At 28.6% G+C, this 12,982-nt stretch overlaps 1 protein-coding gene across 1 annotated transcript in view; it reads left to right on the forward strand.

The window, feature by feature from the left end:
• LOC142332775 (DNA-dependent protein kinase catalytic subunit-like) overlaps positions 1-12,982 on the forward strand; it is a 366,245-nt gene that overhangs the window by 255,360 nt on the left and 97,903 nt on the right. The window contains exons 46-47 of the mRNA XM_075379394.1: positions 3,256-3,472; positions 6,726-6,876. Coding sequence (XP_075235509.1) covers positions 3,256-3,472; positions 6,726-6,876 — 368 coding nt within the window. The remainder of the gene's footprint in view (positions 1-3,255; positions 3,473-6,725; positions 6,877-12,982) is intronic.

Genomic DNA, 12,982 nt, shown 5'->3' on the forward strand with positions numbered 1-12,982 from the left:
TTGTATATAATTCTGACTTAACAGTGTTTTTTTAAAATCATACTGACTGCATCACAAAAAAATTGAAAAATGTTTGAAGAGTAATAAAATAATGTGGGTGTTAATGATTTTGCATTCAACCAAACTAAAAAAAGTGAAAATAACTTTTTACATTGTACATAAGTTTTGAAGTTAAAGTGTTTTGGTTGATACAAAGGAAGTGTGAATGATATTTTTTAGTTGTATATATCTCCATGGTAAATGTGAAGTCTGACAGACCTTAAGAGGTTAGTGATAATCTTGCATTTTATGATCAAATTATTTACTTGTCATTCTAATCTGGACATGATTTATGATGTGCATCCTTAAATATTCATGATTACTGCAAATATTGAAATACTTAAATAGGTAAATTTCTATTGCAATATTCCCATTTCATATTTCCATGCATAAATTTCCAGCTTATATTAGTCTAAATATATATATATATATATATAATTTACTGAAATTAATGTTTCATATTATTTCTCATTCATATTATCTCTCTGTTCTATTAAATTATATTTTAAATTCTATTGATATAAACTACCTAGTATAGAATATTGAGATAAGTCATATCTTAATTTTACTGTGAAAGTACTTTCATGGGATCCTGCATCCTCATTTGTGATTGAAATATTCAGTTAAACTGCATATTAAAAATACAAAATAATGAAAATTGCCTATTAATTTATTATGTGAGTAATAAATATTATGCTGCTGTTGTAGATTTTATAAGATTGTCCCCTCAAACACTGTCTGTTGGTTTACAAATTGAAATTTTGTTTGTATCTTTATATATTAAAAATGTATAGACAGATTATTATATATATAAGATGAAAAATATATCTTTCATCTTTATTAATTTCTAATATTTCTAAATTTATATTAATATCAGAAATAGAATGTTTATTGTTTATTGATGGTCTTCCATATTAGATTAACTTAATTTATTATTTTTTTATTTTTGTAATTTCTATAATGTTGAAAAAATCTTTATCTATGTCTACAATCTACATTGTAATTAATTAATATAATTTTAAAAATACTACACAACATTAAATTAAAAAATTAATACTTTTTCATGAAAAACTAAGGTAAGATATATTATGAACTAGGTGGTATTAAATAGAATTTAATCGTATGGAGGAATAACATGAATCTTAAGATTAATTAAGTTAAGTAATACACATCTATTATTATAATAATAATAAAAGGTAATAAAATGTTTTGCTAATTCAAATATCCAAAAGTGTTGTAATGAAGGTGAAAAGTGTGTAATGAAGTGTTGTAATGATTCTTTACTTCTGATAAGCTGTAGTACATTTTGAAAAATTATGAAATGACTAATATTATTTTTTATTTTGACAAATAAAAATTGTGTAACATTTTTGCCACCATGTTTTTTCCTTCAAAGAGGCCTCCCTAGTTTTATTGCTTTTCACTAGTTATTATTATTAATTTTTATAAAATAAAGGTCATTGACATTCATATTGAGACCAGTACTATACTTCTTAAATTATTTTTTTGTTAATTAAAATTTGGAAGTGTCTTTTACATTTTGCTGCTAAAATTTGTGTCACACCAAACTCACTTTATTGCAGTGAGCTAATATAACCAATCATCTTTGAAATTTCTTTTGCAATTTTGATTTTGTCATCAATTTTTTCTATTGATTTCATGTAGATCTCACTACTTAGGAAACTTCTTCAACTATTGCTACTCATCATTTTTGTGTCTTTTATTTTGTTTTAGAAAGGAAATGACAAAACTGTGTGATCATTCAGGAAAAAACTGTACAGAATTAAAATTCAACATCCTCTTTTAATGTCAGAGCTCTGTCTATGGTTTGTTCAAACTGAATTTTGATTCTGTTTAATGATCAGTGGTTAAACTAAATTTACACCCAGAATTCAGTTGGTTGAGAAGAGGTAGAAATGTGTATCATGCTTTTTGTGATGTGTGTAAAAACATTTTGGACTGGGCAATATGGGCTGAAAGGCAGTCTTTGCACACTAAAGAAAAGCAGCATCATGAAATAATTAAGATAAGGAATTCTCAGTCTTCACTGACAATTTTTTTATCTCCCAGTGATATTTCAGCAGACTAAAACTTTGATCAACAGTTGTGAGAACAGTGGTTGTGATATATCTATGGGTTCTCTGCTTGGATCTTCTGGTCAGAGTAATAACATTTCAGCAGCAAATGATACATTTGAATCCTTGACTTCATTTACTCAAAATGTCAACAAAATTAATTCTTTTTGTTATAAAGACAATGTTTCTAAGGCGGAGATTATGTGGGTTCTCAATGTTGTACAAAACAAGTTATCCCTAAGTTCATGTGAAAATATTGCATGTAACTATTGAAATTATGTTTCCTGATAGCTGTATAATATCAAAATTCCAGCTTGGAGCTACTAAATGCCCTTATATCACTCACTAATCTTGGTGTTGCACCATACTTTGATGGCATTCTGCAAGTATGTTAGAATATTAATAACAAACATTTTTTCAAGTAAATGTTAATAATGTTTGTCTTCCATTCAAAATAAGGTGTTCCGTTCAAGTTTTATTTGTATTAACTTTTAGTCACAGTTATTTTAGTTTTCCTTTAAGTTGTGATCATACATATATTTTTTGTTAAATTGAAGTCTGTTGTTGTTAGCATTTTTATGCAAACCAAGTTATTAAATATTGTTTTTTTGTTTACTTTCCAAATTTTTTATAATACTTTGCTCTTTTGACATTGTACTGAATTGCTTCCAAACAGTCAGTCACCCTACTTCCATTTTTCATGTTAAAAGTAAGTATTCATTTTAAAATGCAACAATCTCTATATTGAACATTTAAATATCTAAACTTACGGCTAGACAGCAATCTGTGACATTCAGTTTTAATTTATGTAATGTAATTACAACCATCTTTTAATTAGTTTACCAGGTTAAAAATTAATTTTATAAATTAATAAGATTTTATTTTTTAAATCTCACTTTTTAATTCAGTCTAGTGTGATGTATCTTTCTTTGATCTTGTAAGTTATTTTTTTTTTTTTTTGTATTTATTAATTAAATATAAATTCTTACAGATAAAAACAATATGTCACTATTATTATTATTCAGTATGATTTGTATTTATATATTTTGTAATCAAAATGTTAATGCTTGATAACTGAATTGATGATATTTTGCTTCATTTTATTTTTTGTTGGTTAATTTTTTTTTCATTTCTTTTACAGAGGGACTCAGTATTTGCTGGCCAACTGATGGTATCCTTGGTGGAAAGTGTTTTAAAGAACATGGAAAAGGATACAAAAGTTCTAATAGAAAATTTAAATAAATCATTTTACAATATATTATTAAAAACAAAGACACCAGTAGTTGTTTCAACTATTTTTGAAATTGCATTCAGATTTAATGATTTATTTAAATTAGATTCCGTCCAGATTACTGAAGGTGAAGTTGTTTCCCTGTATTTACACTTTTATAAAATAAATTGTCTTATCAGTTATATCCCTTAATTGTTTTAGATCATTAAATGGTTATACATTTAGTTTATGTAAATTGATTGTAAACATTAACTTGGTTAAAATGGTAAAATAAATTCCTTCATTATAATTATTATATTCATGAAAGATGGTTTTCACATAAAAATTTGCAAGTTGAATAAAATGAAATTGTTCTGTTTGTTTAATTTTGTGTTTTCTTGAGAAGTAATTCTTCAAACATTTTTTTAGCATTAAACATCATTATTTCTGCACTTCTTACTAATAAAAAAAATTTGATAGTATCGTATCAGAGTGGTTTGTAGCTGAATGAAGGCATTACTTATTGGCAATTAAAAATGTTAGTTTCATTATTCTTAAAAGGCTAATGTTTTTTATGTTGATAGAAAATGAAAATGTTCATCCTCACTCCCAAGATGATAGGATGCTCCAGGAAGATGTCTTCAGACACTTCTCTGGCTCAACAAATATTGTGCTCTTTAAACATTTATAAATGATATCTCCCAAACCCTTAATTGTTATTCCTTTCTAAATGCTATAATCTCTTTTTGCCACTATATCTATACTTATAGATAATTTCTTACAGGATTTTACAAAATTCTACTTGAGCAATTCAAAACTAAATGTTTACTTCGATTTTAATTAACATTAAACATAGAAACGCTGTACTTGTTAAGTAAACGTACAATTTATAGTTGTATAACATGAATCATGTTTCTATTAACGTTAGAAGTATAATTTGTGTTGCTTATAATGTAATATTTTTTGAGTATCTTGTTGAATGATAAATTTTTTCATGGTGATAAAATCATATTGTTTGTTTTATCGCATCTAAAAGTTCTTATTCAGAAGTTCTATTTTTGGAATGAATAAAAAATTGCTTCATGTCTGAGCCTTTCTTGTACCTCTTCCAGCATTATCCTTAAGTTATGAAAATATGATGATGAGTCTCACGATTAGAATAAAATTAATATTTGTGAATATTAATAACTGTTGAATTTACTTTTATAAAATTAGACTTTGTGTTCGTATTCATAAAAGTACAGAATTTATAAAAGTTGAATTTTTTGCCAATTTTGGTGATATAAATTGTTTCTGGTATCAATATTTACTATTTCTATGAGTGGTGGTAAGGGTAAGGGTCTGTTTTATTTTACTTTACTTCAGTACTAGTTCAAATATCCCAAATATCCTTTTGGACTACACAAATATACTGCCAGATTATTGTTTATGAGTATAGAGACCAATATTCAATAAATTAAATGGTTCAGTATTTTTTGCATTTATATTTACAGATGTACTTAAAAATAATAATGAATGATTTATTTATAAAATCAAGAATTACAACATTTACTTTCATTGAACAAGATAAAAAAATTGAACATTGGCTGGTAAGAGTAAAGTCATAAAGTCATTTTGTTACTATTTTTAATTTATTTCCTGAATGTATAAAAAATCCTCTGACCAATTTATTTTAAATTATGATTAAACGTTTTGTTTTACAAAAAAAATTTACTTTTGATAAATTTTTAAATTATACTAATTAAATAAACCTTAATTTCTACATTCTGTGTAACATCTTTCCATTTTTGGAAGATTATTATTTCATATAATTGTTTATTTTAAGATTTGATTTGAATTTTAACCACTTCTCTTTTGGAAGGGCCTTTTATGAAGCTGCTCACTTTTATTTATTATCCCATGTAATGACATTCAAATAATTTAAAATTTTATTTGGGTACTTGACATCTATTTTCCATAATTCTGTTTCTACCTAATTGTAATTTACGTATAAGATATGTTTGACCAGTGAAAAAAAAGTAGCTTACCTAATTACCTTCCAATTCTTGACTCCATCATAGCAATCCTCTTGAAACTACACTCATATAACTTATTTTGGTTGTTAGAAATATTTCTCACAGTCTTCTTTGGGAATGGTTATCACCAGTGCTATCACATTCGTCATTTTGGCCTTCAGCTGTCTGTCAAATCAGGACTCTTTCAGCAAACACTTCAGCTTGGCCAGAAATTACAAAGAGCTATGTCTAAAGATTAAGGTGCCTGGAAACCCTGAGGAATTTTGAACTAGACCAAGAAATTCTGTAGTAGACATGACAATGAGTAGGTGCATTATTGTGATCCAATTGTAACTTTTATGATTACCACCAGTCTGGTTTTTACAGGTCATAGCAATATGCCCATTGTTCATCATCATTGTTCGTAAGAATCACTGTTGGTGGGTGTAACATCAAAATGAATCTATTTCTACTAAAGCAAAAGCACCTTTGGCACTCATTTGGTCCATCTCTAAATTGGCCATTAAGATCATATGCACACAACTACTGCTTATCCAAATGTCGTTTGAAATTTCTTTGGTGTAGGACTACTTTTTACCATTATCAAATCTTGCTTGTTGATAATAACATTTGGATTTCGGTTTGTTAATATTCAGCCAGTACACTTGTTACTCAGCTAAAGTTTGGTCATTTTTAAAACAGTTAAATCACTCTTTATTTTGTATAATTTCATAGCTTCATTTTCAACATCCTTTTTAATTGTATGAATTGTTTCACTTTAGGTATCATTAAGCTTTTGGTAAAACCTGGTACAGCTTAATACTTTCCAAGACTATGCAATAAAAAACCGAAAAGCACTTGTTATGCTAACACACAATGGCTGCTGGTCAACAACTGACAAAGCTCTACCAAGTTTCTACCATTCACATTCAAAGTACTTTTAAGAAAAAAATATAGATAAATTCTTTTCAAACAGACTTCATATATATTTTAGTTTTTATCTATTGCTTCTCTCATGATTAATAGGAATTTTTTATACCTATTATATGAACATTAATACAGCTGTTCTAGAGTTACATGAATTCAAACAAATGTACGATATTAGCGTATCTCCTTCCTCTTGTATTACTCAGGTATTATATTTGTAGTTTTCCAGCTTAATATGATCTGTTATAATCAAATGTAATTGAATGATCTTGGTAGAAGATGTAATAAATAGGAAGAATGCTTAATTATGCTACACTTCATAAATAATTTCTCAGATTTTTTTTTGTTACTTTTTTAATATTATAACTTTTCTTTTAGAATTTAGGTAAGAATTTTGTTTTTTGCTTTTTCTAATTAAAAATTAAAATTATTTTGAAGTTGACCTAATATGAATGGTGCCTATTTATATATTTGTTACAGTTTCAAAGAATTGTGGTTTACTGAATTCAGGTGCATTACTGTTAGAAGATAAATTAAATCAATATAATAACAGTATTGAACCATCTCCTTCCAAAAAGAGTAAAACTTCAGCAGAATCTTCAGATAAAGCACTTTGGGCACAGTTGTCACAGTAAGTAGTATAAACAAATGTTTTGACGTGATGTACCATTTATACTAATGTTCTAACATTTCTTATCCATCTGCATATGTAGTTGGCAAGGCAATTCATGCCATGCTGATGGCTGGAATATTTGATTGTTAACAATCTTCACATTTTTTTATTATTACCATAAAACAAAATAAATACTGAAAAAATCCATTTTTATTTTTAAGTGAAGATGTTGTATAGGTATTGTCATACCAACTTTAAATAGTTTTATAATTATTGTACTCTGGTTGGAATTTCAAACCATATAAAAGTTTTACTCATTCTTATCAATGTAAATATATTTTTATATTGCTTATTGTAAATGAAAACAAATTAACTACAAGTGTTCTTCTTTTTTATTACAAGTTAATCTAAAACATTTTATAGGTGTAAGTGTCTAAAATGTAACATTAGAATTGTTTCTTAAACTTTGTTGTTAAAAAAAAAATCCATGAAAAATTACATACCCAGTAAAATCAAATTTTTATTCTTGTTATGTTAGTACAGTACGGTAGACTCCCAGTAATGTAAGCTTTCTTGGTAATCCAAATAAGAGTGAAGAACTTATAAGCAGTAAAAATTACCGATTTTACTGCCTTTTAACAACATGTTTTGTTTCTTTTTAGCTAGGTATAAAAAATGACTAAAAATTACACTAATTAAAAAATATATTCTGTTAAATAAAAAAGTATTACAAAGTATAACATTTTAGTATTGTATTATAAAACAACACTTAACAAACAACATAATTCATTGTAATTGACTAATTTGTTTTATAGTACTGCATGCATTATTTAAAATCAAAATTAGAGTTCTACCCTGAAGGTATTTTCAAACAGTTCTTTTACTGGTCCTCATATACTGCAGTTATTCAGTATATGTATTAAAATTTTGTGAGGAATTGTGTCAAATGCCTTAGCTAAATTGAGAAATATTGCTATAGTCTTATAGCTTTTTAAAATTGTTGGTAATTATTCTAGTTCATTGTAAAACTGCATCTTTTGTTGATTTTCCAGATTGAAAGCCGTATTGATTTTTATGTTTAAAATTATTTTTATCAAAAAACTTTATTATTCAGTTTTTAATATTTTTTCAATTATTTTGGAAAAGTTACTTAACAAGACTTATCGGTCTATAATTTACCAGGTTGTTTTTATCCCTTGATTTATGCATTGCAATTATTTTGGCTGTTAAAAATTTAATAGGGAAATCTCCTTCAATAAAACATATATTTATTATGTACTCGAGTGGTTTTATTATAGTTACTTATTTATTTTAACCAAGAAGCATTAAAGCTATCAATTCCAGGTGATGAGTTATTTTTTAAATTTTTTTTAAATTTAATATTTCAGTATTATTTTTTGAGTTAAGAAACAGAATATTAATAGAGGGCTAACAAAAAGAGGTAGATTTGTTATTTGCATAATTTCCTCCTACATTAGTAAAGTATTTATTTAATTTATTAGATTAAATTTTTGGTTGCATAATTTCTTTTTTCATATCTAATATTTCATAATACATTCCCATGTTGTTTTAATTTTGTTTTTATTTAGTTAGAATTTATTAAAATAATCAATTTTTGCTTTCTTTATTACATAATGTCTTCCTATATTTCTTATAATAATCTTTTACTTTTGTATGGAATTGTTGTTTTAATAATTTATGGTGCATTATCTCTTTCATTCATTGCAGTTACCATGCTCGGGAGTGATCCACTGCTTTAGAGGTTTATTTTTATGTGGTATTTTAATAATCTGTTTATTTTTATTTAAGTAATCAGTAAGTTTATTTATAAAATTTGTTACTAATATTTTTATATTATCAGTATTATTATTGCATACATCGTTCCAATTTTCTTTATCTAAACTAGATTTAAGTTCATCATAATTTATTTTATTGATAATATTATTGGTTGTTGTCTTATCTTTTTCAAAGTTTGTAAGTTTCATATGAAATGAAGTATACAGTTGTTGTGGTCAGTGATAGTAGTCCTCAGGATTGTCCCCACCACATTACTCTGCCCAACAGAACCACTCTTAAAGAAAATATGGTCATTGCAGCTGTTTAACTGCATTTTGCCATCGACTGTTTTGTAATCGTGCAGATTTTTTTATATATGATTTAAATCTATACAGTTGCATAATACTAAGAAACTCATTTATCAGGTTATTATTATCAAGAATATTCAGATTTGTATCCCCTATTAAAACTACGTTATCATCTGTCTGTATGTTCTGTAGATAAGCATCTAAGCTAACCAGGCAAGAATATATGTTCTGGAAAGGCAATCAGTTTGCCTTAACATAAACATCAATCAGTTTGTGGTTCCCATTATCAATTCTGAAATTAATACCAACTGAAGTTGCATTTTCTAACTCTACTTTCATTATCTTATGTTTAATATTTTATCTATAAATAAACTATATTGTTACTCTTTGTGAAATTTATTGTTTTGAATGAGTACGTTATAACCTTCTAAACTGATATTAAATTAATGTCCACTGATCCAAGTTTCAGTCAATATAATAATTTGAAACTTAACTTTACCATTACTTCATCAAAATTTTTTCTTATATTTCTTATATTCATATGAATTATATTTAGGTCATATTTATGGTTAAAATATAATAAAAGATTACAATTAAAAAAAAAATCATTTACTTTTATTGTATCATACAATATCAGATCATCTAATTCATTATTAAAAGGCATAATAGCATAAATAGTAAAATAAAAAAGTTAAAATTAATAGAAAGTCTAATAAGAAATGGAAAAAACTAATAAGAAATCTCTAAAATTACCCAATTCCTGTCGAGCTAAAATTAATACCTGCAATCTGAATAATCAATAAAATCCAAAAAATATTCATTTTTCTGTTACACATTAAAAAATTAATACCTACACAATTGTAGTAAAACATATAGAAACTTAGGGAAATATATCAGAATCAACATACAGATATTGCAATTTGTAAACAAGTTATGAGGCACATTCATAAAGTAAGGGTTGTCAGCTTATACTTAAATATTAGCCAGTCTGAACACAGTTTCACACATGCAGGGCCATCTACCAGCTACTTATGAAGCCGCTGCAGTTGTTGTTTTGATTCAGTAGTTGTTCACCTGCCAGTGAATGAATGCAGATCCCAATGTCCGTGACAGTCGTTTCTCCTGCCAGTTGTGAAGTGCTCGATGTGATGCGATTTTTGTGTGCAAAATGATCTTCAGCTGCTGAAATTCATTGGGAGTTGTCTAGTGTATGGACCTACAGTAATGAGTGAAGGAAAGGTTAGACAATGAGGTCAAGACTTTAAAAATGGCCACACAAATGCGCATGATGAAGATAGAGTGGCAGGCTCGGTATTCAGAGCCACGAAATCATTGAAGAAGTGAACCAAAAACTGCGATGTGATCGGCAATTGACAACTAGTGCTCTGGCTGATGAATTTCCTCATGTTGAACACACCTTATGTATGCTATTGTCACAGAAAAGCTCAGATATCAAAAATTGTGTGCAAGGTGGGTATTGAAAATGCTCACTGCCCAACACAGAGAGTAAAGAATGTGCAGTGGGCGAGCATTTGGGCCGCTATTGACAAGATGGAGATGATTTGTTTTCCCACATTGTTATGGGTGACAAGACATGGAAATCCTACACCAGTGTAGAATTGAAACAACAGTCAGTGCATTGGCGCCATTCAAGTTCTTCAAAACCAAAAAACTTTAAGCAATCTCTGTACTAGAGTCGAAAAATGTTGGCTACAGATTTTTGGGATGAAAAGGGTGTGTCATTTCGGTTAATTTCATAAAACTTAGATCAATAGTTACAGCTGATGTGTACTGCGAAATGCTTAGCAAACTGAGACGTGCTATCCAAAATCGACGACATGGCAAACTGTCATCCAGCTGTGCATCTTCACACCGCTGTTAAGAAGAAGATTCAAGAATTTAGTTGGGAACTTTTTGACCAACCTCCATATAATCCCAACCTTGCACCTAGCAACTACTTCCTCTTCTTGCATTTGAAAAAGCGGCTTTGTGGACAACGGTTTGAAAACGATGAGAAACTCAAGACTGCCATTATCAACTGGTTCAATTCCCAGGTGGCGAACGTCTGTGCAGGGGGTTAAAGAAACTGGTGCAGGCATCAATTTTAATGAAAAAAAAAACAAGGGTTCAAAACAGATAATAATTAACTTAAAAGCGTTACGAAAAATATATAGAACTGAATGGTGATTATATTGAAAAGTGAAGTAGACATGTAGTAAACTAAAACTGTAAGTGAAAACCTTTTCTCATGTGTTAATTTTTTTTAATGATCAAACAGCCCTTACTTTATGAATATGCTCTGTACTTATTTTTTAGTCGAGCAATATTATCCTCATTGAGGAGTCTGATGGCTCTTGAGTCAGGTTTTTCCTTCTTTCACCCAAACATAAGTAAGCTTGTTTTGTTTTTTAAGTTCCCTAGCTCTACTTACGATGATTTTATTCAGTTGTGTAAGATGTTCATTGATTTAAATAATTGTTGAGGATGCCATGCATCCAAATTAGTAGTTTTAAGAGATCGCTTTCCCTTTGCGACAGCCAACCATTTCATCTTTGTATGTCTGTGGATTAATTTGCATATAATAGGCTTAATTTTACCTTTGATTTTTTTAATCCTATGGGCTATCAATACCTCATCTTCGCTGAACGGTTTATTTATTCCTATGGCCACGTTCTCTAAAACTTTATAGATATCTTCGTTTTGTGTTTCTGGAATTCCATTCATTTCTAGGTTGTCAATTCACAAGTACTGTTGTAATTCATTTAAATCACTCCAGTATTTCATGTTTTCAGTTCATAGAGATAACCATTCCTGTTTTAATGTTTCATTTTCAGTTTTAGGTTGATCCAGTGAAATCTTGATATTCTCAACTGTTATACTCAGATGAGTTATTTTTCTTCAAATTCATTAAATTTGATATTGATAATTTTCATTATACTTTCCTTTACTGAGTGAACAGTATATTCTAGAGTTTTTCTTCATCTCCAACTTTTGATTTGGAACATTTCATGCATATATTACATTTCCAGGTATTCTTATGTGATCTCAGCTTAATGAAAGTTTTCTAGAGTTTTCGAGTTTCGTGTATGTTGGATGGAACTAGTATTGGGCAAATGCAGCAGTCTATGATTTCTTTAATGAATATTTTATTACACGAGTCTTCCATAGCGTTAAAGGAAGATTATATAATTAATAAACTTTTCGTGTACTATGGACTGAATTTATTAACAGACTTAAATAGCCACAACAGGAGACCGTACAGTTGCATAGAAAGCGTTAGCATCTATCCATTTCAACATTTAGATAAAAATAATAGACTCAAAATAGATTTTTAAATAATTCAAAATTTTATTGTTTTATTTGGGAGAAGAGTATAGCAAATAATTATTTCCAGCCATACCATTCTTCCATTTATTTGAACGCAACACTGATGTATTTATCATAATATATAAATATATATATATATATATAAGAGGGTTATTTTTTTCAAGGTCCGATCAGTCACAAAATAAAAACCTGTGCAAAAATCGGATGAACCTTTGCGCATATGTGTTGCGTAGCATCTCTAGTATGGCCTTCAATCATGTCACGTCACTTCATTTAGTTCTTAACACGCAGCTAGCATGTAAACATGTCTACAACAATAGCATCTCCTGCCAAGTGTGAAGTGGGTGTGGTAATTCGATTTCTTCAGGCTGAGGGGTGTAATGCAGCTGAAATTCATAGATGAATAAGTAATGTGTACGATGAAATTTCAATGAGTGACTGCAAAGTGCGACAATGGTGCAGGAACTTTAAAGCAGGACGTACATTCATGATGCAGGCAGTCAGGCCGCACATTGCAGCTGTAACAAAGAAGCTCATGCAGCGTTTTCGTTGGGAAGTGTTTGATCACCCACCATACAGCCTGGACTTGGCTCCATCCGATTTTCACCTCTTTGCTCACATGAAACGCTGGCTAGGAGGACAAAATTTTGGCACAGACGTCGAGCTGCAGACTAGAAATATGGCTGAAACACAGGCGGCTCCGTTCTATGATG

The sequence above is a fragment of the Lycorma delicatula genome, chromosome 1 (genome assembly GCF_047948215.1).
Source record: "Lycorma delicatula isolate Av1 chromosome 1, ASM4794821v1, whole genome shotgun sequence".
Lineage (NCBI taxonomy): Eukaryota > Metazoa > Arthropoda > Insecta > Hemiptera > Fulgoridae > Lycorma > Lycorma delicatula.